The sequence below is a fragment of the Micromys minutus genome (genome assembly GCF_963924665.1).
Source record: "Micromys minutus genome assembly, chromosome: 10".
Lineage (NCBI taxonomy): Eukaryota > Metazoa > Chordata > Mammalia > Rodentia > Muridae > Micromys > Micromys minutus.
The window spans coordinates 34,669,042-34,692,285 of NC_137979.1; the positions used below are offsets into that span (position 1 = coordinate 34,669,042).

A 23,244-nucleotide genomic window follows, 5' to 3' on the forward strand; every position below is an offset into this window, starting at 1 on the left:
ATGTGGCGAAACCTGAATCCCGAAATGCAGGGAGGATATAAAATGGATATTTAATCGTGGGCTTTGCATACTGTGCCTTGTGAGAGATTGCATTTCTGTTTTGTGCTTTTGAAGCTCCTCTGAAATCTTGAGTGGATTTTGTGTGGAGGCATTATCGGTCACTGTAGCCTTTCGGGTGGCCACAGGACCTCTGATGGCTGGAACCCTAAGAGCTGTCACTTCTGCCATGAGCAACCTCCTCAAGGAGACAAAAATTGTGTTTTCTGTATGCCCCATAACATGAAAGTTCTGCTTTGAAAAGTTTGATTGTTTCTAATTTCTTTCATTCTCTATAGATATGTATGACCAAGTGCTCAAGTTTGGTGCTTACATTGTGGATGGCTTGCGAGAATGTTCCCAGCCTGTTATGGTGTACATCCCCCCCCAGGCTGAGCTTCGGGGTGGTTCTTGGGTTGTGATTGACCCTACCATCAATCCTCGGCACATGGAAATGTATGCTGACCGGGAGAGCAGGTATCATGCCTTCGTTACTGCATTCCATGCTTTCAGGGATCCTTTAGCTGTTGCCACCCCCTACCCCTCGGGAGCATTATAGTCACGACAACTTCATTTTATTTAATCTGTCCATTCCTAAAAGACTCCAAAGTGAGAAGAAGGCTTTCTAAATAGTGTCTGCCGGCATAAAAAAGAAACCAAGCTGGAGTCAGGTTTTCTCAGTCTAGTCCCCATCCCAGACTGCTTTACTACCAAGTCCTCTCTTCCAGGCTCTTCCAAACTCAGAAAGATTCTCACTTCCCATTCTTTAGTTGAATATGCCTCTTAACAATCTCTTTTTGAGGCAAAAAAGATCTTAAAGGAAGACTCAAATGTAACCATGACTTTTAAGGATATGTGTGTATGTCTCTATTTACTAAGATTTGTTTTTACTTATATGTATATGCCATGTGTGTGAGTTATCTGTAGAGGTCAGAAGAGGGTGTCAGATCCCTGAAACTGGAATTAGGCAATTGTAAGCCACTATGAATGCTGGGAATTAAATACAGATTCTCTGGAAGAGCAGCAAGCATTCTTAACCACTGAGCCATCTCTCTAGCCCAGTTCTGCAGTTTAATCCATTAATTATAGATAAATTTGGAGTGATCTTTGCTCTTCTGGGATTGTCTCTCTTGTTTATGAGCTCACCCACACCCTGTGACTCCAGACCAAAGCTGCCCCCTTCTGTTGGAGTCCAGGGTTTCACTCTGACTTTCTAAGAGGCTAAAGAACTATATTTATAAACTACCCCCTTCCTACCACCCTACCACCAAAAAGGGAAAAAAACTGCAGAGAAGCCCAAATCTGTAAGAAAGTAGCTCTTGAAATTTAAAAAAAAAAAAAAAATTAATCCAAGCATCCTCTCATGTGTTTACAATGCTTTTCTGAAAACATCAGGGCTGGAGAGATGGCTCAGCGGTTAAGAGCACTGACTGCTTGCTCTTCCAGAGGTCCTGAGTTCAATTCCCAGCAACCACATGGTGGCTCACAACCATCTGTAATGAGATCTGACACCCTTCTTGGATAACAGATCAGAGAGATGGCTAAAGCATCCTGCCCAGTGCTATGGAAGTTAGCAAAGTGAAGGCCTTGGAATTTCTCACAGTGAATGCTAACAATATTCTGACAGCAGAAATCCAGCCATAAACACTTTTTTTAAAGTTCATTAAGAAATATATATCTAATGCCTCTCAACCTGGCCTGGTGTGTGCTTCCAGAAGTACATTACCAACACTACTCCTGACCTATCCCTACACCCACTTGTACAACCCGAGTACTGGAGGTGGCCTCTCTCTGGGATTTTTTGGTTTTATTGTGTTTTTTTTTCTCAAAAACAAAAATGTGCTGTCACCTTTACCAGCTATCAGTGGTGGGATCTGTATTCTCTCTTTGAGATGGAGATCTTCCAGTGTGGTAATGAGAATTATTTTAATTGCTTTATGCCAGGTCTTTCTTATACCTCACTTTGATGCATCTAAGGTGCCTGCTTTTTTCCCAAGGGTAACTTTTATGAACCACGGGTGACCAAAACAGTAATGACCTATTATTTCCTGTTCCACAAATTGTAACTGGCCTAACTCTGTGTCTTCTTTTTGCGAATGTCCACTGTTTTGTTTACTTTCTTGCTTTCAGGGGATCCGTCCTGGAACCAGAAGGGACAGTAGAAATCAAATTCCGCAAAAAGGATCTGGTGAAAACCATGCGTCGGGTAGACCCAGTCTACATTCGCTTGGCTGAGCGATTGGGTACGTCTGCTTGTCCTGGCAAATCAATGAGCCATTCAGCTGATTTGTAATGAGTGCATTCGTAGGTCAGGGAAGGAGGCACTGAAGCATGTGATCAAATTCACGATGATCTTTATTTACCATCCTCTGTATGGTAAGAACCCAATAGAATGAAATAGTGTGATAGGATAGAAGGTGGGCACTGAAAAGAAAAGTCACATGACGACCTTAAAGGGCAGATAGCCCACTTACTGGGATGATGTTCTCATAGAGTATCATTAGCTAGAAGTTGGTTTGGAAAGCAGGCTAATCAGGTGGAGAATGTCAGTGACTTAAATATTTCTTATTTCTGCTGTCTCTTTGGACAGCCTGTCTCATTTCTATGGGGTTGTGAATCGGTGTCACATTATAGAAAAGCTGGTCTCTGCCCAGTGTTCTGGGGTCAGTACACTACAGAAAATGGAATAAAGATTATGCACTCTATGCCTGCAAATAGTGTCTGCAGCATTTGCTCGCCGTGCTTCCAGCCCTGTTGCTCATTTGTTTCAGAGCTCTTGGAAGGCACTTGTGATTAGAGCATGAGGCTAAACGGTGAGAGCCCCGTGATGACTCTGATTCTTTTAAAACACTGAGCAGTTTTCTCCCATCGAGCCACTTGCTATGTCAGTGAAAATTGCTTGGGATTTGTTTTGTTTTGTTTTTCTAAAGAAATAGAGAGGTTACATTTAAAAGCAGTACAACCTAATGAATGGGAAAAGCAGAAAGATGCTAGCTCATTCGTGTTCTAAGAAACAGTTTAATAAAATTCCTTTTGAATTTTAAAATGTTATTATCTCCATCATGTAGGATCAGAAAAGCTCCCCTGAGCACCTGTAGCGTAGCAGGTGAAGCCTGGCCCAGGTCGCTTGCCAAAAGTGGTGACTTGAGCCACAGTAATTCCTGTTTGTGCCCTATTGTTAGCCATCAGCTAACAGCAACCAAAAACTAACCCAGCCGCAGCCTGACCCTTTCTGGGGAAAACACACACACAAAGGGAAGCTGGCAGGAGTTGTTCTGAAATCTGCTACCACCAGATTTGTTGAGGTGATTTTCCCTTTCTTTTCCAAACAGGATAATTACCTCTGACCAACCCCATACACTTTAATTAAAGTGACTGCAGCCCAAGAGCAAGTTACTTACAACTGTACGCAGGAAGCTCTAAAAGCTTCAGCTGCTGATAAGCATCTCACTTAGGTGGTTCATAATTGCTCCAGTATCCAGTGACAGTCGCTGCTGTTTTTAACCAATAATTCTGTACAAAGGCAGCAATGCCACAACTGTAGAACACAAACAATTGCCTAATTTTCTTTCATTTATTTTTTTCTCTTTTTTTTTTTCTTCTTTTTTCTCCTGGTTTTCTTTCTGGCCAATTTAAAATTTGTCAAAGTCGGTCTTCTTCTGGATCACTGCCCTTTGATATTTCGCGCACTCCATTTGCCACAAACAAGCCGCAGGGCCGCAGTTCATGCTGACTCTAGCAGAAGCAGAGAGAGCCCCATTTATCTTGCACTGCCTGCTGAATTCCTACTCATTAACTGGGGGTTCACTGCCTCTTTTTAACCCCCCAATGGCTGTTATCATCCTTTTGAGTAACAGGGTGGTAAAAGGAGGGATCCTCTCCACATGTGCTGCAGAAGGCCTGGGTGGTGAGGGTGTGGGGCCAGTGCTTCCTTCTCTTCACAGGAGTGCTGCTGCTCCCATCCCATCCAGCACCTCCAACTGTAGGAACATGTGCAGTGGGAAGAGAGGAGATTCCCAAGTGATGGCCACTTAATCATTTGTTATGAATCATCTCATTATCAATTTCCTATTCATTCTGAGGAAAATCATATTTATTTAACCTTGACCAAATAATGGCACTTAAAAAAAGGAATCTATACTCAGCACTCAGGAGACAGAGGCAGGCAGATCCCCGAATTAAAGGGCAGCCTGGTCTACAGAATAAGTTCCAGGATAGCCAGAGCAACCCAGAGAAACCCTGTCTCAAAGAATGGATGGATGGATGGATGGGTGGATGGATGGGTGGATGGATGGATGAGTCTGCTAAATCTGAAGCAATCTCTGACTCCAGGCATCTTGGAAACATGACTGGGTGTGGATTAGAAACAACTGTAAGGTATGTTACTTACAGATATTTGCAGTCTCTCAGAGATTACTCACATGTAGTTCTGACCCAGCAGATTGGCTTGGATGAGCTATAGCATTTAAAAAAAAAAAAAAAAAAAAGCAGCTGGGAAAGGTACAGTGTCCTCTGGCTTCTCTCTCAGTGCCCACAACCAAACACTGCCAAATGCCTTTTACAAAGTCAGTGAAAAATGACCTTATTTTCTAGATTGCAAAATTGAAGCAAGAATGAAGATTAAACAAGGCTTCCAAGACAAACAGTAAATGTACGTGAGAGCACAGAGTAGAATTCTCAGTCCCTAAGCTGAACACTAAGCCTGGCAAAGTCAAACAGGGATTCTTTCCCATTGTGAACTAAAGCCAGCTGCACAGAGAAAATCTGATTTAGGCAAAAGCCTATAGGCGTGGGTGTTATCTTGTATTTCTGATCTCCTTCCAAATCAGCCTCTGTACTGGGGATCACCCACAGACCTGTGCAAACTGATTGGCTGCACAAAATTGCAATTTACTCGCTAAGGATATAAATAATAATTTCTGAATGGTTTATTTCATCTCTTCCAAAACTATATTTGACAGGTAGATCAAGGGACAGGGCTAAGGATTGAAACCAGGAGCTTACATTCTTAAATGAGTGTTTGCCATTTTCCCCGGGCTGGTTTGCAGATCTACAGTAATAACAGCATATGTTGATTTCTGTTTGAAATGAAGTAATTGTGCTTAATAGTAAGTTCAGATGGCAGAATTTCCCATCACTGAGTCAGTTCTGACCCTATGTTCTCAGATGCAGCAGGCCTTGGTAGTCGCTGAAGGGAGGATTACCGTTTGGGGCTTAAGGAAATCAAATTCCTTCTCTGGAAACAGAGTTCGGGTCCTCCAAGGCTTCCTGTGTCTCAATATCTCATCCTAGTGCTGCCTCTCGGAAGACAGCAGGAGAATGGCTGGGAGAGGAGTGCTGGGTTAGCCCTGCCTCTCCTGTGTTGTAAGCTGAGGTCTTCCCATGGATCTTTACCAGAGAGAAATGTCAAGTCAGTTTAGATGGAGAAGGAAATAACCAGCCTAAATACAAAGCAATTATTAGTACCCAGGTGTCCCTCTCCCTCAGTACAGTGAGACTTGGGCAAAGGAGTCACATGGGGACCCTCATTCTCCATCATGGCCCTGTTCCCAGACAGGTGGGTAGCTCCATAGCTCTACCTCTAGAAAACTGCCCTGATGGTTGACAGGTTCAGTACCTTGCTGACCCTCTCCTGGTCTTCAGCCTAACTAGGATCCAGTATGCCTAATAGGCCAAAGTACCTGATGCATTTGGAGTATTGTGGCAGTTGAGGGTATGCATGTAAAAACTTCTAGATGCTTTTCTCCACAACTACCTCTTTATTGGCAAGGATGACCTGAAAAGGATTATCTTGGATGATGGAGATTCAGGTATTACTATCAAAAGTGAGTGTTTTCCCATGTTTTCAAACTGTTATGGAAAAAAAAAAAGTCAGGGCAGCTTGTCTCAACTAGAAAAAGGTATCTTTGCCTAGAAGTTGAGACTAGGAAAGACGTCCCAATATTTATACCTTAAAAGTAGTATCTCACTTGTAATGCATGGAGTGTTCTTTGTGGTAAGGAAGCTGAGAAGACATAGTTGGTAGTAGTTAAAGACAAACCTCCTCACTTTAATTCTCAGCCTATTTAGTTTGATGTAAATGAGGCCAGGGCATTTGTGGTGGGGAAGCCATTTTAGTTTGACTTCAGACCAATTCAATTGTGTGTGTATGTATGCATGTATATATGCCAGCCTTGCCCCTTCCCAGAAAGCTGTGACTTAAAATTAGGACTGGGCAGGGATTTTGTTCGAGTAAACCCAGGCTTCTCTTCATTTGAAAGCTGATGTCAAATATATCCAAGGTCCTCTTTCCTTCTTGTTCTTAACTGGCCCAGATCCGTGTATCCTGACCTGTCAGATTTAGGGAGAGAAAATAGCAAAAGCCAGAGAGGAATCTCTCTACCAGAATTAAGGAAAGTCTGTGTTGTTCCCTCACTTTCTCGTGGATATGTCTGCATGAAGGCAGGGGGTAGCACTGAAGGGAGCTATTCTTTTTATTCAGTCTACTGTAAGGATTGTTTAAAATACGAGTAAGATGTTATTCACACTATTGCAAGGAATTTCTGGATTAGACATCCCTGGGGAAGATTGCACTTAGAGTCAGTATGCAGTGCAGTTGTGTTGAAGTAGGTGTGGCCCCCTTGAAAAAAAAAAAAGCAGACATATGAAAATAGGATTGTGGAATTGGGGGGAGAGAAACAAATAAAATACATTGTGAGAAAGTATTCCCATTACAAAATGATTATGTGCTGTACCAAGGGACTCACTACAGGGGTCCTACTAAATAGCTCCCTTGGGGCATTTAAAACAGGATCTAATTTACAGTTTCTCAAGAATGTTTTTGCGGCTTTTTTTTTTTTTTTAAGCATACCTAATAGGGCTGTAGAGATGGCCCAGTGGTTAAGAGCACTGGCCACTCTTCCAGAGGTTCAGGGTTCAATTCCCAGCACCCACATGGGAATGCGCAACTGTCTATCACTCCTTTTCCAGGGGCTCCAAAACCCTCAGACAGATATACATGCGAGCAAAACACCAATGCACATAAAAAAAAAACATTTTAAAAAAGCACCACAGTTATGTATATAGGAATATAGAAATACTTTTTTTGTAATTTTTCTTTTTTTTTTTTCTTTTTCCAACATAGAAAATGTGATTGCATAGTGCTAAGTGCTACTTCTGGTGCTACCTTTGAACCAGAAGAAGAGTTCAGTGTTTATGATTTTTCAGTAACAGGCTTGATATCTGTGTCATTCAGGAGCCCTGTGGGGAGGGTAATTCAGCTCTTAGTTATTGTATATCTTATGTTTAACCAATCAAAGCAAACTGCTTTTTTAAGAAAAAGAAGAGTCTGGGTTTAGATTTACATAGGTCTCTTAAAAAAAACAAGTTAAAACTGTTTTTGTTTTTTAAAACTTTAATATTTTATATACATACATATGTATATATACACACATACATGTATATATGTAACTTTATCTCCTTTTCCAAGATTAGGATTATAAGTGAGAGGCCAAACTTGGATGAGGAATGCACTTTCTGAGGGTCATTGTTCTAGACTTTAAAAGTCTCAGTTCCCCAAACTCTACTCCTTGGGTCTTATCTGCTTGACTTGGGGTAGGGCTGACCCTCTTCCACCATCTTCTGTGTTAAACAGCTGCTGCAGAAGCCAGCTACTCTCTGTCCTGGCTTCAGCCTGACAGGCTGCTGGGCCGGGATACCTGTAGATCAGTTTTAAAGACCCAGGACTTGTGATCAGAGAGATAGCACAGCAGTTAAGAGCACTTGTTGCTCTTCCAGAAGACCAGAGTTTGGTTCGCAGCACCTACCCACAGAACAGCTCACACCATATGTAACTCCAGTTCCAGAGGCCCCAGTGACATCTCTGACCTCTGTAGGCACCAGGCTCATGTGTCGTGTACATACATACAGATGAAACACTAATATACATAAGACAAATAAATGTTTAAAAAAATGTAAGACCCAAGACTGTGGCTGGACTCTGTAGGCCACCAGTGCCAGCTCTGGTCTCTTGGTTCTGCAGCATTTGGCAAGTTACTTGTTGTCTCTTAGTCTCCTCACCTTTCAGGTCATGACCTTTCAGGGCTGACATGTTAGAAGAAATGGAAGCATCATGGCATCTCAGTGATATCAACTCTTGACACTTGATTGGGCTACTGATGGGTTATCTGTGTTTTACTCTTTAATTTTGAATCATAGGTTCGGCTTTTAGGATTTCATGGGAACTTTGATTTTGTGAAGGGATAGGAGTAGCCTACCTTTCTCCACTTTAGCCTTTGCAGGATTCTAAAGAATGGCTTTCTTCTGTAGAGCATATTCTTAAACATACACACACACACACACACACACACACACACACACACACACACACACACACACACACACTTTCCTAAAAACCCTGAGGCCCTGCAATCTGACTAGAAAAGAAAGAAAACCATTCCAAGATATTTAATTGTACAGGGAGCTTACAGGATTGATCGAGAGCTTAGCTTTTTACAATAGTCCAGTGAATAAGAAATGCTCCTGACAAACGATCAATGATAGGATAATCACTCTTTATCCCTCCTCATTCTTACCTTCTTTCTTTCAGGAGAACAGGGTTCAGAAGTCAAAAATCTTTATAGACGCGGCTTTTAAATTAAGCAGAAAATAGACATTGACATATTTGTTAATCTCCCCTAAATCATTACCGGAGCTGGCTGCTCTGCTGTACAGGGAAGTGGGGCCTTAGTGCATAGCACAAGGGCGGCGCCCGCTCTAGAGCAGCCTTTGCTCCTAGGACAGAAAAGATTTAGAGACACTTTTCCTCAAAACAAAGCACAGACCCTGGGCCTTTTTACATGCTTAAGACTTGTCAGCACCTCTCCTTGCCCTGTTTCTTTTCTGAGGTGGCCTTTGGGGAGTAATGCTTCATCTTCTGACTCCTGGGAAGACAAGAGGACCATAGTATTATTTCATTATTTTTCAAAACCCTAGACTATTACAGTTGGCTCAACTTCCCCCTTTGCTCCAAGGTGGTAAAGCCCTCGGCTTGCTTCCAGAAGGCTCTCCTCAGCCTGTAATTCCTTCTCCTACTGCTTCTAAATGTTGAGGCTGCTCTTTAACTCTTTGCAAACACAAGGAGCCAACTCTCCAGTGACTGCCAGGACATCTGCTTAGCCACTTTCAGGACCATTACCAAGAACAAGCGTGGGCTCTGGGTGTGGCCAGACCCGGTCTAAATCCAGACTGAATTACTTAACAGCCAGGTGCCACTTTACACTTCAGAGCCTCTTTTTTCTGGTTTCTAAAGTGGAAAGGTAGGTATAAGGATCAGAAATAATATATATGAAGCACCCTGGAAAATCTTAGCAGCAGGTTAACAGCTGTAGAGCCCTATATTTGGAGAGTAAGTAAGGGAGACAGACAGAGAGAGGGAGAGGGAGGGAGGGAGACCATGTGTGTTGTATATGTGTTGACTTATGGCAGATATGATCTTTAAAAGCTCAAGTGCAGTGCCTGACACAAAATAAATACTCAATAAATTATTTATGGCCCATATAGATGCACATGTATATTCAAGTACAGTGTTGGCTGTTTACCCAAAGGAAACTTGAAGAGTTTGGAGTTCCCTGTTGAACTGTCTTCTCAGTTCTACATCTCTTGGGCCCCAGCAAATTGTACTTTCATATCCTTGACTAAATTAGAAGCTACAGACATTGTCCTGGTCTTAGCTAAATAGTAAGACTAAGATGACTTAAGCCTCCTTATTCAGGAGTCTTCCACTGTGCCTTAAAGGGTCCACTACTATGAAGGTCTGGTCTTCTCCAAGTAGAAACATCAGTGTAATACTGATCAAAAGCCTCAGAGAAGTCCTGGCTGTCGCTCCATTGCTCTGTGGCCTTGATAAGTTACAAAAGTTCTCAGTGTCCTTACCTGTAAGATGCTAAGAACAGCTTTAGGCAGTTGTAAAGATTAAAGTGATTGCCCTCAGTGTGAGCACCCAAGGCCATGGGACTAGACCTGCTTCTCGCAGGTGTAAAACAGGAGGAGCTGGGCATCCAGAAAGTCCCTTAAAATGAAGCTAGGTGCTAGAGTTCCGTCCCTGTCCTTCTGTGTGGTACTAACGGTTCATAGGCATGTGATTCACAATGGCATAAGAAACAAGGCCATTTCCAGGCAGGCCTGCGCTTGAAGCAGAGCCTTTTCTTCTGCATCCCATCACCTGTGTTCTTGTATGTCAGTGCTGGTGACAGTACACATCAGATTGTCCCCAGCACCAAGCTGTCACCTGTTGTTTCTTCAGCTAGATGTCCTCGTCCTTTCCTGGCAGGCAGGTACATCTTCAGTATTGATTACAGACCCCATTCTGAAAGTAACTGGGGAGGGAATCACCAACACAGGAACACTACTGAAACCTGGCTGCTGGGGGAGTAGCCATTCTTTTTCTACAGAGCTAAAATCTCTGACCAAATAAAGTCCAGTGTGTTCTGCACTTAGCAATCCACACATCTGCTCTTCTCTTCTCCTGAAATTTTGTCACCTGGTCAGGGATTGGAAAACCAGGGACTAATACACAGAACCTGCTTTGCTTTACTACTTTGAGGTTAAGCATATCCAAACCTGTCATTAGAGGTTATGGAGCACAGCAACTTGGTGCATAGCAGTTTCCCAGGCACCTGCTGAGGACATGGTAAAACCAGAGCTGCTGGTCTGTGCTCTGGTCTCGGGAAACTCTCCTACAAAATACTGTACTTGGACTAGTCCAGCTGTTCTAATGCTTGTCAGTAATGATGAACATGGTGTCCATGCACCAGTCGTGCCTTATGGGGATAGAGGAGCCTTGCTCTAGAGCATGGAACTGATGAGAGAGGTCTAGACATCTGAGTGGTTATTACTTTACCTGCTCAGAAGAGGCCTGGAGAGCAGAGTTGCCACCACTGCTTTCATACTTGTGACCTCAGTAGGACAAAGGAGACACGTGGGCTCCCTGTGACAAAGTAAGTACAGGACTACCATCTCAGAGTCTGTTCTGCATCAGAGACTTGGGGGGGGGGGGGGGCAGTAGAAAGCCAGGCCCTAGAGGGAAGGACGGTGGCTGCATCTGTGCCAAGATTTCTGGTCACTGCTGAGTGTGACAGACAGGTTTATGTAATTGCAGGCACCCCTGAGCTAAGCCCCACTGAGCGGAAGGAGCTGGAGAGCAAGTTGAAGGAGCGGGAGGAGTTCCTAATTCCCATTTACCATCAGGTAGCAGTGCAGTTTGCTGACTTGCACGACACACCAGGCCGGATGCAGGAGAAGGGTGTCATTAACGTAAGTAACACAATTGCCATTTCTGACTTGTCAGAGACTCCTAAGTGACATAGGCGCGCAAGCAGGGAGCTACGAGGACCAGATCAGCACAGCTTATGCAGATCAAACCATTTCCGGTTTTGTTTAAGAGATCTTTCCCCTTTTCTGTCTCCCCTGACATCTAAAACAGAATGATTTAAGGTTTCCTTGGGATCCTTACACAGCTCTGAGGATTCTAGTAAGAAACTGAGTCATGTGTGCCTTCATTAGTGACATCAATCCAGGTGATCCTCAGACTGTGGATTACTACAATGTCAAGGTTACGGTGACAGCTAATTTACCTTTGATCTGCCTAAAAGTTGAGCTAACTACTCAAAACAGATTATTACCTTTCTAGGTCTCTGGGAAGTCAGTCTCTTCCTCAAAGCCACTGTGAGGTCTTAGGTAGCATTTGGCAGGCTCTTGGGAGGTAGTGGAGGATGGGGAGCTCAGGCCAGTTTTAGAGTGTCCAAGAGCTTTCCTGGAGAGGAGCTGGTTATGCTGTGGGGTTCCTTCAGACCGAGTGCTCGTGCTGCAGTGACTGACTGATGCCCTATGCTCTCCGTGCTGCTAGGATATCCTAGATTGGAAAACATCCCGCACCTTCTTCTACTGGCGGCTGAGGCGCCTCCTGCTGGAGGACCTGGTCAAGAAGAAAATCCATAATGCCAACCCTGAGCTGACCGACGGCCAGATCCAGGCCATGTTGAGACGCTGGTTTGTAGAAGTGGAAGGCACAGTGAAGGTACGTGAGGCCCTACCAACAAACCTGTACAGTGCACCTGAGAGTTACAAGGCCTGTCAAAGAATCATCAGGCCATAAAAGAGGAATCTAATACCCCAACCCTCTCCTGTTTACACACAGCCAAATGGTAAGCTATCAGAACCTGTTAGAAAAGCTAGAAGTGCCTATCTGCAGCTACAGAGTCATTTAGCAAACCATTTGTAACACTTACAACACACTAGACCCTGGGGGCTTAGCAGTGAGAGACAGTATTCCTGCCTCCACAGGCATGCCACAGTTTACATGTAAAAGTCAGAGGACAACTTGAAGAATTCATTCTTTCCTTTCACCATGTGGGTTCCTGAGATCAAACTCAGGTCTTCAGCCTTGGCAGCAAGTGTCCTTAACTGCCAAGCCATTTTGCTGGTCCTGTTTTATCAGGCTATTAGACAGACATACCTTGTCATTTATTACTTGTGTGATCAAAATCTTCGGTGACTGTCAGATATTGATGGAAGGTGGCTGGTGGCCTTGTCCTACAGAGGGTCACTCCAGTCTCCTCGAAAATGCTACCTGGAGTCCTTGCTAACAGCCTTTCTCATCAAGGAGCCATAAGACTCAACATCAGTTTTAAAGCCAGTGATGTGGAGTATTCTGAAATTCACCTTTGTGTTAAGTCTGCCTGTTTCTTTATGACTGGCAAGCTTCTTGGATAAATATTTCAGATGTGCAGCAGGGGAGCGGGGCATTCTCTGACATTTGGTTCAGGTTAAGGTCAGTCTCTGGCATCATAATTGAGTGAGACAATTTTGTCAGTGGCTACTGGCAGCTTCTAGTGGAAGTTGGCATTGAAAGTCATGCAAGTGTAAAATAAGAGGTTGTTCTCCAGTTAAGAGTGGCCAGCTAGGTAAATGGAGTGTGTGTGTGTGGCCCATACGCCTCCCTACCACATTAGTCACTAATGGACGTGCACAGCCTCGGTGGGCACAAGGATGAGGAGAAGGAATAGCTTCCCTCCAAGCATGAAGTGAGTAGATAGGTCCCTCACTTGCTCCTTAGCGGCATCCTCCCAGGGGGCAGCATGTCTAAAGAAACCAACCATTGCTCTCTCATCAGTGCAAGCTGTATGCGCACAGGCTCCCGGACAGACTGAGTGCAGAAGACGCTGCAGGCACACAGCCCTGGAAGAGGCTGTCTGCTTATACCAGTGATCCCCAATAGTTGATACTATTTCCTTTGCCCATGTTTACAGAAGATTGCATTTCCTGTGAGCTCTCCTGCCAGGGGACAGGAAAGAGAAAGGAAGGACAACTGAGCCTGTGAAGTCAGGACATGCTACTTTGAAACCTCCTGCCACATTCTGCAGGCTCAGCAGGACTTGATTTTATCACCTTTCCCACACTAACCATCAGCGCCCTTGAGAGAGGAAGGTGCTGCAGGGCTGCCTCTGCAGGGCTGCCATGGAAGCTGCCGGAGGTTAGGGAATGGCTGAAGCACTCGGTGTGTCTTCTAATGGTGACAGATTTCATGTGCTGTTTCCCTCAAGCTCAAAAACTGGGGGAGTCTTTTGGAGTGTTAGGTCTTTGTTAAAGATTTATTTATGTATGTGAGAACACTGTGTCTTCAGACACACCAAGTCCCATTGCAGATGGTTGTGAGCCACCATGTGGTTGCTGGGAATTGAACGCGGGATCTCTGGAAGAACAGTCGGTGCTCTTAACCACTGAGCCATCTCTTCAGCCCAAGACTTTGAGTGATGTGAAACTTCTGTCCCCTTAGAGACCTTCATTCCATGATCTCTAGGATTCTGCTTGGATCCACTATACAATCCTGTTGGAGGAAGTTCTTGGGTTTATGGCTCTGGTTTCATTGTGGTCAGAAACATCTTTGTAAGTACAGCTCCCTAAGGAAAAGCTTCAAGAGTTAGGATTGAGTTAGGTTGTGCAAACATTACACATGTTTGCTTCATGAGGATGGTTTCTGTTTTGATTTTCTACCTCCACAATTTGAGGTATACAGTTTTCCAACAGGCTGATTGGTTTCATGCCTGCAGAGTCCGACAGGAGAAATCACAGTTAAGACTTCCATGGAACAATGGGGAAAATAGTGGGTCTTGAGGTTTCCAGTCTTACATTTATTTGCTTGGAAACATTATTTGCACCCCCATTCCCTTGTGTATAAAATGGGGATAATGTTTATGATGTCACAGGATTTAGTGGGTTAAATGTCAACAGCAAAGCATGTTAGAAGTTAAATAGCAGCCAGTCATGGTAGGGCATACCTTTAATCCCAAAACTCAGGGGTGGGATTTCTGTACGTTCAGGCTAGTCAGGAATACATGGAACAGGAATACCCTGTTTCAAGAAGAGAAAGGGTCGGGGAGAGAGAGCTAAAGCATGAGACTTGGTCATACTGACAAATCCTGGAAGGATTGCTTGGCTCACACTAGTATCTCAGGGCTTAGTATCCTGATTCATTCTAATTGTCCAGAATTACCTACTTCCTCTTATTCTAGATTTCCAAGTGGAATGGGATCTTATGTGATAAAGTCTCTACTGCCTCAAGCAACCCACAGATAGTTCAGTATGCCAGGGAGGGATGAGGGAGGAAAAAAATGGCAGGAATTATTTGGCCAGCCATGGAATCTAGCAAGCCACTGCTTGCATGATCTCTCTGTGGTGTCTCCAAAGCCTCTGAGCATCTTAGTGCTCCAAAGCCTCTCACCTTGCATCTTAGTGCTGGAAGACCATAACTTTGGAAACATTAAAAACAATCTTTCTAGAATGTGTATATATCCCACATCACCCCCCCAACCCCTCCATACATACCAGGTCAGATGGCTTCTAGGCATCTCTCCAGCTGGAAGGATCTCTTAAGCAGCCCACATAGTAGAATCATTTGTAGGTGTGGTAGCCAGGGTTTGCAGCCATCAGGGTGTGCCCTAGTCACTCCCCGGCCCTGTTCTACCATTGCTTAGGGAGAGCTTAACAGCTGTCCAGTGCATTAGAAACGAACCTTTTCAAACAGGTCATTTAGATTTTGTAAGCTAGACTAATTATATGTAATAATTAGTGGAGCTGAGTGGTGCCTGAGATACTTATCCATTGATGCAGAAAGAAAGTGTCTGTTGAACGTGTTTTGTAAGACAAGCAAGTGTTGTGATGTTTAATTATTGATATTTTACTGATATTAAGGTGCTGTGGCTGAGATGTCAGACACAAGCGGGTTCAAGGCTGTCATGAGGCTAGTAGCCAGCATTTCATACTTGTTTAAAATCCATAGTAGATAGCTACATTTTTATAATTCTAAGGAAGAACATAATGACTTTTCCCTCATGGAACAGAGGTGGCCTGTCCTTCCTCATGGCTGGAATGGTGAGTCTCATATCTGTTCTTTACGCAGCTTGCTTTTCCTAAGTGAAGCAGAATCACTCAGAGCAGAGGGCATGATAAAAACCTTCCCAGACTGATTCAAACAAAAAGGCATTGAGAATATACAAATTTGTTTCTTTATGTTAAAAACATAGTTGGTTAGAACTCAGAGGCTCTGTCTTCATGTACTTTGGGCTTAGTGGCATCATCCAGTATGTTCTGAATAAACAGCATGTTTCATACGCAGGGTCCGTATTTTTAAGCATCTAACAGCTTGGAATGTGGTGTTGTAGTTTTGCCTGGGAACTGTTATAAAATGTTTAAACACCTACCATAGTTTGTGGCTGCAGGAGGGGAAGGCAGGAGTGTTTACTCTAGAGGGTAGCCGACTTTCTCCAGTGTAGTGTGTGAGCATCGTTAGAAGCCGGCATCTCGTTAGCTAATGCATTACACCAATCAAGGAGAGTTATCTTAAGCCACAATTAATCTGCTCCCTGGCATATGTTGATAGCAAAGCATCATGCTGTTTCTTAATTAAAAGCAAACGGATTAAAAATGATTAATAAGAGTATTAAATATTCTCTTAAACTAAAGGCGTTACGACTCCTGAGTGAATCTAGTTGGGTTTTGTTTGGTTTCCTTCTGAAGCTAAAGCTGCTATTGTTTTATTTTTTGCACCTCTCTCTACCAAATCCTCCTAAGTTGGGGAAGGTGTGCAGTCCTCAAGCCACAGAGAACTTTTAATCACCAATGATGGAAATGGCCAGGTTTATAAAGGTGGCAGTAGCTAGAGTCCAGGTGTGTTCATTCATCTGGGGCCAGCTAGAAGCTGGACCACATGAGCAAGGCACCTCCCGGTCAGCAGAGTCTGCCACAGTTTCCCTGTTGCATGCTCTCAGAGAAGTTACACAGAGGAGGGGAGTTCCCAGCTTGTTCTGTAAGGAGAGCTGACCTCCATCGGATATGCCCAAAATGAGCAAATCTGGAGCCAGGAAAAGAGGTAGATAGGCTACCAGAAAAGGCTCACTGTTTCTTATGCCTAGGAACATATAATCCAGCCATAGTAAACAGCCAGGCACGGCCAGCTAAGTCAGGGGAAGGTGTGAGTCTCAATGGAAACCACACGTCTCAATCTGTACCCTTGCCTCAGTGTAGCCCAGGCTGGGCTTAACCTCTGTCCTCCTGCCTCAGCCTTACAGGTGCTGGAATCGTTTGAGCCACCACACCTAGCAACAAATGGTATTTTTTTAAGCATGGTGTCAGAAGACAACCCAGTGTCCTTCCTAATGCTGGATGCTTCTTCTTAGAACATTCAGTCTACACTGCTAAGCCATGAGGTTGCAGCTGTGGCTTTTGTGGCATTGCTTGTATCTGGGTTTCCTGAAGCCACAACACAAGCCTCCCTACAGTGCCCACCTATTAAATTACAGCGCCAAACTCATTGTCATTCTGACTTTGACTTCGTTAGTGATAACAGAAAAGGGTAGCGCACCTTTAAATGACGAGCTTTGTGGTTAATTACCCAAACAAAATGACATAAATATGAATGAGCCCTAATGGTGGTACTTGGTTTTCCGGAAACCATTAACAAAACGATTCCTAAATGATTTGTAAAGAAATGAGAGAAGAGAGCAAGGAGAAGGCTATTAGGCTTCTAACACTCCTGAGTTATTATGTAGTCAGCTGCCTCGGAAATACTCAGCAAAATGATCTTGAACGAAAAGGAGGCGAGAGGTGGGCCGTGAGGTGCTGGTGGCTGCAGACTTCTTGACCCTCTGTGGTGCTCCCCAGCTCATAGACTGGGGTGGCTTTCTGGCATCGCTGTAGCACCAAGACTTCCCCACATCAGCAGCCACGTTGTACTGGATGCTGTCCTCTAAGCCTGCTCGCATGTGTCTGTCAGGCACAGCAGGCTGCCCCAGCTAGAGAGGCACAGGGTGGAGCCTTGTCAGCCACATCTTGCTGGGACTGGAATGGCCCTTGGGGATCAGTGTCTCCGCTCCTCCAAAGAGAAACAGCCACATACACACCTTTCCTCCTGGTCACACTCTTAAGTACCCTGCTCCACACAGACCTACTGATACAGAACAGTACACACCAGAGCCTCAATGGACAGACTCCCATGTGAGCATCTGAAAAGGGAAGGAAGACAGCTGAGGGCACTTCTCCGCTGGGAACCTGTCCTCTCTACATCCAACCACAACAGAAAAGGAGAATTATGAACAATGTTTTTGCACCAAGAAAGCTTTTAGGACACTAGACAATTGGGTGTTTAGGCCTGGCCTCTGGTGTTTGACAAAGACTTTCGTGTTTGCAGGCTTACGTTTGGGACAATAATAAGGACCTGGTGGAATGGCTGGAGAAACAACTGACAGAAGAAGATGGTGTCCGCTCTGTGATAGAGGAGAACATAAAGTACATCAGCAGGGACTATGTCCTCAAGCAGATCCGCAGGTGAGACCGCCAGAAGGGTCCTCAAGGCAAGGGGCTAATTTCTTTAAAATAAAAAGCTTAGAATGGGGCTAGAGAGATGGCTCTGTGGTTTAGAACACTGACTGCTCTTCAGAGGTCCTGAGTTCAAATCCCAGCAACCACATGGTGGCTCACAACCATCTGTAATGAGATCTGATGCCCTCTTCTGTTGTGTCTGAAGACAGCTCAGTGTATTCACATACATAAAATAACTACTACAAGATAAAGCTGACCTGATCTCTGTGGTCCCCCTGTCTGGACCTGTTGTAGTTGACCCACAGATACAGCCCTGAGACACAGCTGACTCCGGACAATCATGCCTTCACTGTAGGTACAGATATTAAAACCAAGTAGGTGGTTCTAGAAGGAGGGAAAGCTGACATCTCCTGGGAGATGCCCACAAAACTGTTTGGAAATATATTACTTAGAAAAAAGGTCACAAAAGTAAAAGCTGGTACTAGTAATTCTCCTATTGTTTACATGTTTACCTTATTGACACTGTATGCCAACTAAGGACAAAATATTTTGTGGCTACAGTAAAGTGATCACCTTTAGTAAGCTACTGACTGAATGCTTTTGTGGAGTTTCCCCATGAGTGTGGTTGGGCTCTGGGCTGGAGCATGTGGGAGTCCTCGGCACTGCCTCTTAACCGCTGAACCGCCTCTCCAGGCCCCAGTCTTTTGTTTGTAGGACAGTCTTGTATTTAGGTTATCTGATGTTTGTGATTCATACAGTATTCTGGCCATCACAGAGGACCCCACTGAAAGGCACCCAAAGATCATCTGATGTTAAAATTTTATTGCCAAGCTGCTCCTTGATCTGGACTCTGACTTCCATAATTATGCTCCACTCAAATTCTGCAAGCAAGCACTCCTTTCTTCCCTGATACATTTCTGTATTCATTATTGATGTAGACTATTCCTACTAACCTTGTTTTATAGTTTACTTCTGGGACATTTGGCACCAAAATAATTCTATGTGTCTAGGAAGTGCCCTTCGTGCCAGCACCACTGTCAGTGTGTCCCCGTCATTGTTTCTTTGGGGAGTTATTTTTAATTACCCCTTATTTTCTAACATAGACAGCTGTTTTCTAGTTCCTTTTTACCACTCCCTAGCTATCAGGGACATTTGACACAAGAAGATCCCTGAGGCAGTGAGTACTGCGTGTTATGGCCTGTTAGCAAGTCTGCTGGCAGCTCTTAAATTCTTCCTTCTAGCAGTCTTTTCCTCACCATCCCTAATCTTCTTCCCAGCTTGGTACAGGCCAATCCAGAAGTTGCCATGGATTCCATCGTCCACATGACTCAGCACATCTCACCCACTCAGCGAGCAGAAGTTGTAAGGATCCTCTCCACTATGGATTCCCCTTCCACGTAGGAGGAGCTTCCCACCCATCCCTGCCCTGTCTCTGGAGAAGAGAGCTGGGGCTGCCTCTCCCATCTGAACCCATTGTAAGGAGAAGGCACCGGAGCCTGGGGCTGGAGTCAGTGGCATTTGCTTCCCCTTGAGTGTTTCAGGCTCTGCATGACACCTGGGCTCTGAACCACAAAGTCCAGTCACACACACCCAACTCAGTATTTATTAGCCCAGCTGTGACAGTCCTCTTTCCACGCACAGGACTGAGAAGGCAATGAAAGGTACATGCCTGTACCATGAGGTCTTACTAAAGCAGGCCTGCCCTCCTGTCCTGCCTGCCCCAGCATAGGGTCGTGTGAACAGTATCCAAGTGTCTGCAGCCCCTGCCCCATGAGCCACAGCCACACGCAGCAGGGGAGGGCTGGGGCTGAGGAAGGTGGAGGCTCAGGTCCATCGATCACTACCCCACACACAGCCAAGCACATACCAGGCACTGGAGAGGGACAGTCCCCATCTAACCACAGCAAGATAACTATTTACAAGAAATGTCAGAGCAGAAAATCTGTTGCAGGCCGGTGAGAACACAGAGATGAGGGCAAAACCATGATCTAACAGGCAGGCTCAAAAGCAGACCATGTCATTGTTCCTGATCAAACACTCTCAACCACCTCGAGTGTCATCTTGGTACCCCTAGGGAAATGGTCAGCCTGCCACCACATTCCTTATTGCTATGTAGTTACATAGTGACTATACCTAGGAGCTAAAGGCCAGTGGGTAAGGGCCCTCACCTCTGTGGGTGGATGGAGGCAGGCAGACAGTGCAGGAGCCCGAGGTGGTGAGCTAAGAGGAGGCTCTTTCCTGTTGATGATAGGGAAAAGAGTAGTTCAAGACAGGAAAAGTCTCTTCTGGGGACATGTTGTCACTGTGGGGCCATGCCTATTTCTGGCAGAAGGTATGGCAGGTCACCCACCTGATGACACTTGTGCTTCCAGCACCAGAAACTGGCCTTCCTGATGTTAGGAGGCTTCCAGGGAACAAGAATTCACCTGCCCTTAAGATACCTTACAGTTCAGTCTCGGTGCTGGTGTTTCCAGACTTTTTATGCCCTCCATGGCCAGCAACAGGGCCTCCTCAGGGGTGGCCTGAAGAGTTTAACACCCCATTTACCCAAGAAAGCATTGGTGTTCAGCACTGCTGTTCCTAAAGCAACAATGGAGATGATTAGAGCTGGTGTAACATCCAGTTTCTACTTTATGACTAACACATCTGTCACTGAAGATCAAGGAGGAAAAAGATGCCTGCCACAGAAACCATTCGAGTGAGCACTTCAGTCTGAGCCTTAACCTGAATTCCACGAAAGAGCTGACCTCCCCCTTCAGGAGCACCTCAAGCAGATATTCCAGAGGACCTTCTCAGTGGTGCCACGTTTCAAGTGGACATCCAAGGGACGGTAGATGCAAGTTGCCCCACCCCCACAAGCCCTGGTAGAAGGAACAGGAGGGCCAGGGCCGGATCAAGTGGGGAGCAGTCCAGAAGGAAGCTCCCTGGTCCCTGGTTCTCTGCTTACCTTGTAGGTAAGGATGGGATTTGTCTCCAGCCTCTACACTTGCTACAGCACATCCAATCCCACACACCCCAATGGAATGAAAACCACTCAGAGCCCTGTTGTGCCATTTCTTCAGAGGTGAAGTGGGTTGGGCTTATATAACTCCCTTTTCCCTGCTGCCCCATCCCCAGGATCAGGGCTTCTCATGTGAAGAAGTCAGAGCCACAGCACATGAACAATCTGATGGTCCCACAGCCCATTACACATGCAAGGTTACTGAGGGAGGAGGATGAATGATGTATTGACCCAGACTTGCTTGAACTGAGATTGCCATATTATCTGTCCACTTGTTCACAAAGCAGCCTTCACTCGTGTCAGTGAGAATTCGATGGACACACACGCCAACGAGCAGGGGCTTCAGTCCAATGCACTCTTTCCACGTTTTGTTGAAATAAACCTCCACATTTGTAGAAGAGCCACTGTTTGTCATTTCAATCCATGCCCAGCCACCCATTTTCTGGTCCCACTTTCAGCAGGACTGCAGGGGCCCGAGAAGGGACAAGCTCCTCCTTAGCTCTACAGTACCAGCTAGCCTTTGCCTCCTGAAATTGCCAAGAATGAACAGGCTAAGAACAGGATAGCTGTCCAGTGCTGACCTTGGCCTGCCCTATGTTCTGGCACTACCAGTGTTCCAGATCCCTCCAGCTAAATACAAAGTCTTTAATGGCGTTTTTCCATAGCATCTTCTACTATAGAATTTTTACTACCAAGATCCAGGTGGGAGTCCTAATAAGTCACTTCCCCAAAAGAGAATCAGTTTATGATAGAACAAGAAAGACCTTAGGAAGAAAGAACTTGGCCTGTTTGTGGGTACCAGCTCAGAGAAAAACCGAAAATCTTTGAAACTCTGAAGCCTGCTTCCTGCCAGCATACAGGACTTTCACTGTCCTTAGCATTATGAGTTCTGGTTGTGAGTCCTTGACTCCCCCTACCCCAGTTCCTCAGAACAAGCTCTGTGCCCCCGAGGCGGTCTTGACTGATTATTAAGCTGTTTTGTTTGGGAGAATTGTTTTGCTTGTAAGCATGGGGTGATACTGTTTATGAATAACGTACTAAGATATATTAACAACCCTAAGTCGGTGTTCTAGAAAGAGGAGCAAGAAGGGAGGCTTGAGCCGGGCTTTGTGGCCCACACTTATCATCTTGACATTCAAGGGGTTGAAGACTGTGAGATACAGGCCACCTATATGAGCCTTTCTCAAAACAAAAAGCTGAAGACTCAGAATCCCCGTGAGAGCTGCTTCCCTGCCTGCAGCTGCATCCTGTGAGCAGGGAGTCAGCACAGAAGCCTGGTGTGCAGCTGTGGGCCAGGGTATGCGCTCTCAGCAGACCCTGTGCTTGGCTAGCACTGGTCTATGCTTCTGAAATAGGCTCACACTGCCTGCCATCCCCACGGGGAGGCAGAGAGCTCAGAGGCCCCAATGAGCATATACACAGACAACCAAGACTGGAAGCCTCTTGTCAGAACAGAAATGTTGGTGTCAGTGGTGACAGAAGAAACAAGCAGGTGTCAGACCTGCTCTTAGATGCCTCTGATATCTGAATGTGGGTCAGTGTGTGAGAAGGTTCAGACTAGGGCCTAAGCAAAAACAAAAACAAAAAAGAGGAGCACTGTCCTGGGTCCAAGCTCACCTCCCTTGTGTGTGTGGTTCATGAGTTAGCAGGGTCACCCTGGACACACACTAAAACTAATACTAGGCTGACAGTTATTTCCTATACTCCAAAAATGCATATGCCTTAGACATCTAAGCTTTGTGTCTACTGGGGTTTCTCTGATCCCGGACATAACTGGCTGCCTTATCATGGCTGGAGACCCTATTGGGCAGTTAATAAGTACTGGTATTAGGACAGCTTCATAAACACAGTACTCTAGTAAGCTGTGCCTCCCAAAGGAAGGTGCCCTGCAGGTGGTGAGGAAGGAGAGTAACTGGCACATACACCCCAGGAGGCCCTGAAGCCAGAGCGGCTCCACTGGGTGGGAACTAAAAGTAGGTAGGCTAGGCCTTAGTCAGTGGGCTGAATGGCTTAATAATTATCCTAGAGGAAGCAGGAAGGTTGCTAGAGATGAGAGACTGAAACCACACAAAAAGCTCAGGCTTCAAGATAGGAAAAGGCTAACAGCATTCTGCCCCGACTACGTGGCTCTTTGGTAGCCACTACACAGAGTGCAGATAGAACTGGGCAGGGTGGCACACACCTCTAATCCCAGAAATCTGGAGGCATAGCAAGAGGATCACAGCAAATTCCAGGCCAGCCTCGGGCCATAGCAAGACCCTGCCTCAGAACCAGACCAGGTAAGTAAGTATAAGCTGGGCTCTTCATCCCCATCCTTGGGAAAGATCACGTGCACAGTATAGATTGTAACAGCT

At 45.2% G+C, this 23,244-nt stretch overlaps 1 protein-coding gene across 5 annotated transcripts in view; it reads left to right on the plus strand.

The window, feature by feature from the left end:
• The window catches only part of ACACA (acetyl-CoA carboxylase alpha), a 202,888-nt gene extending 181,608 nt beyond the window's left edge, over nt 1–21,280 (plus strand). For all 5 annotated transcript variants that reach the window (XM_080923502.1, XM_080923501.1, XM_080923500.1 and 2 more), the window contains 6 exons: nt 336–513; nt 2,167–2,279; nt 11,174–11,328; nt 11,921–12,091; nt 17,759–17,895; nt 19,167–21,280. In XM_080923502.1, the coding sequence (XP_080779628.1) occupies nt 336–513; nt 2,167–2,279; nt 11,174–11,328; nt 11,921–12,091; nt 17,759–17,895; nt 19,167–19,290 (878 nt within the window). In that variant the 3' untranslated portion in view covers nt 19,291–21,280. The remainder of the gene's footprint in view (nt 1–335; nt 514–2,166; nt 2,280–11,173; nt 11,329–11,920; nt 12,092–17,758; nt 17,896–19,166) is intronic.
• The last annotated feature ends 1,964 nt before the right edge of the window (nt 21,281–23,244 follow it).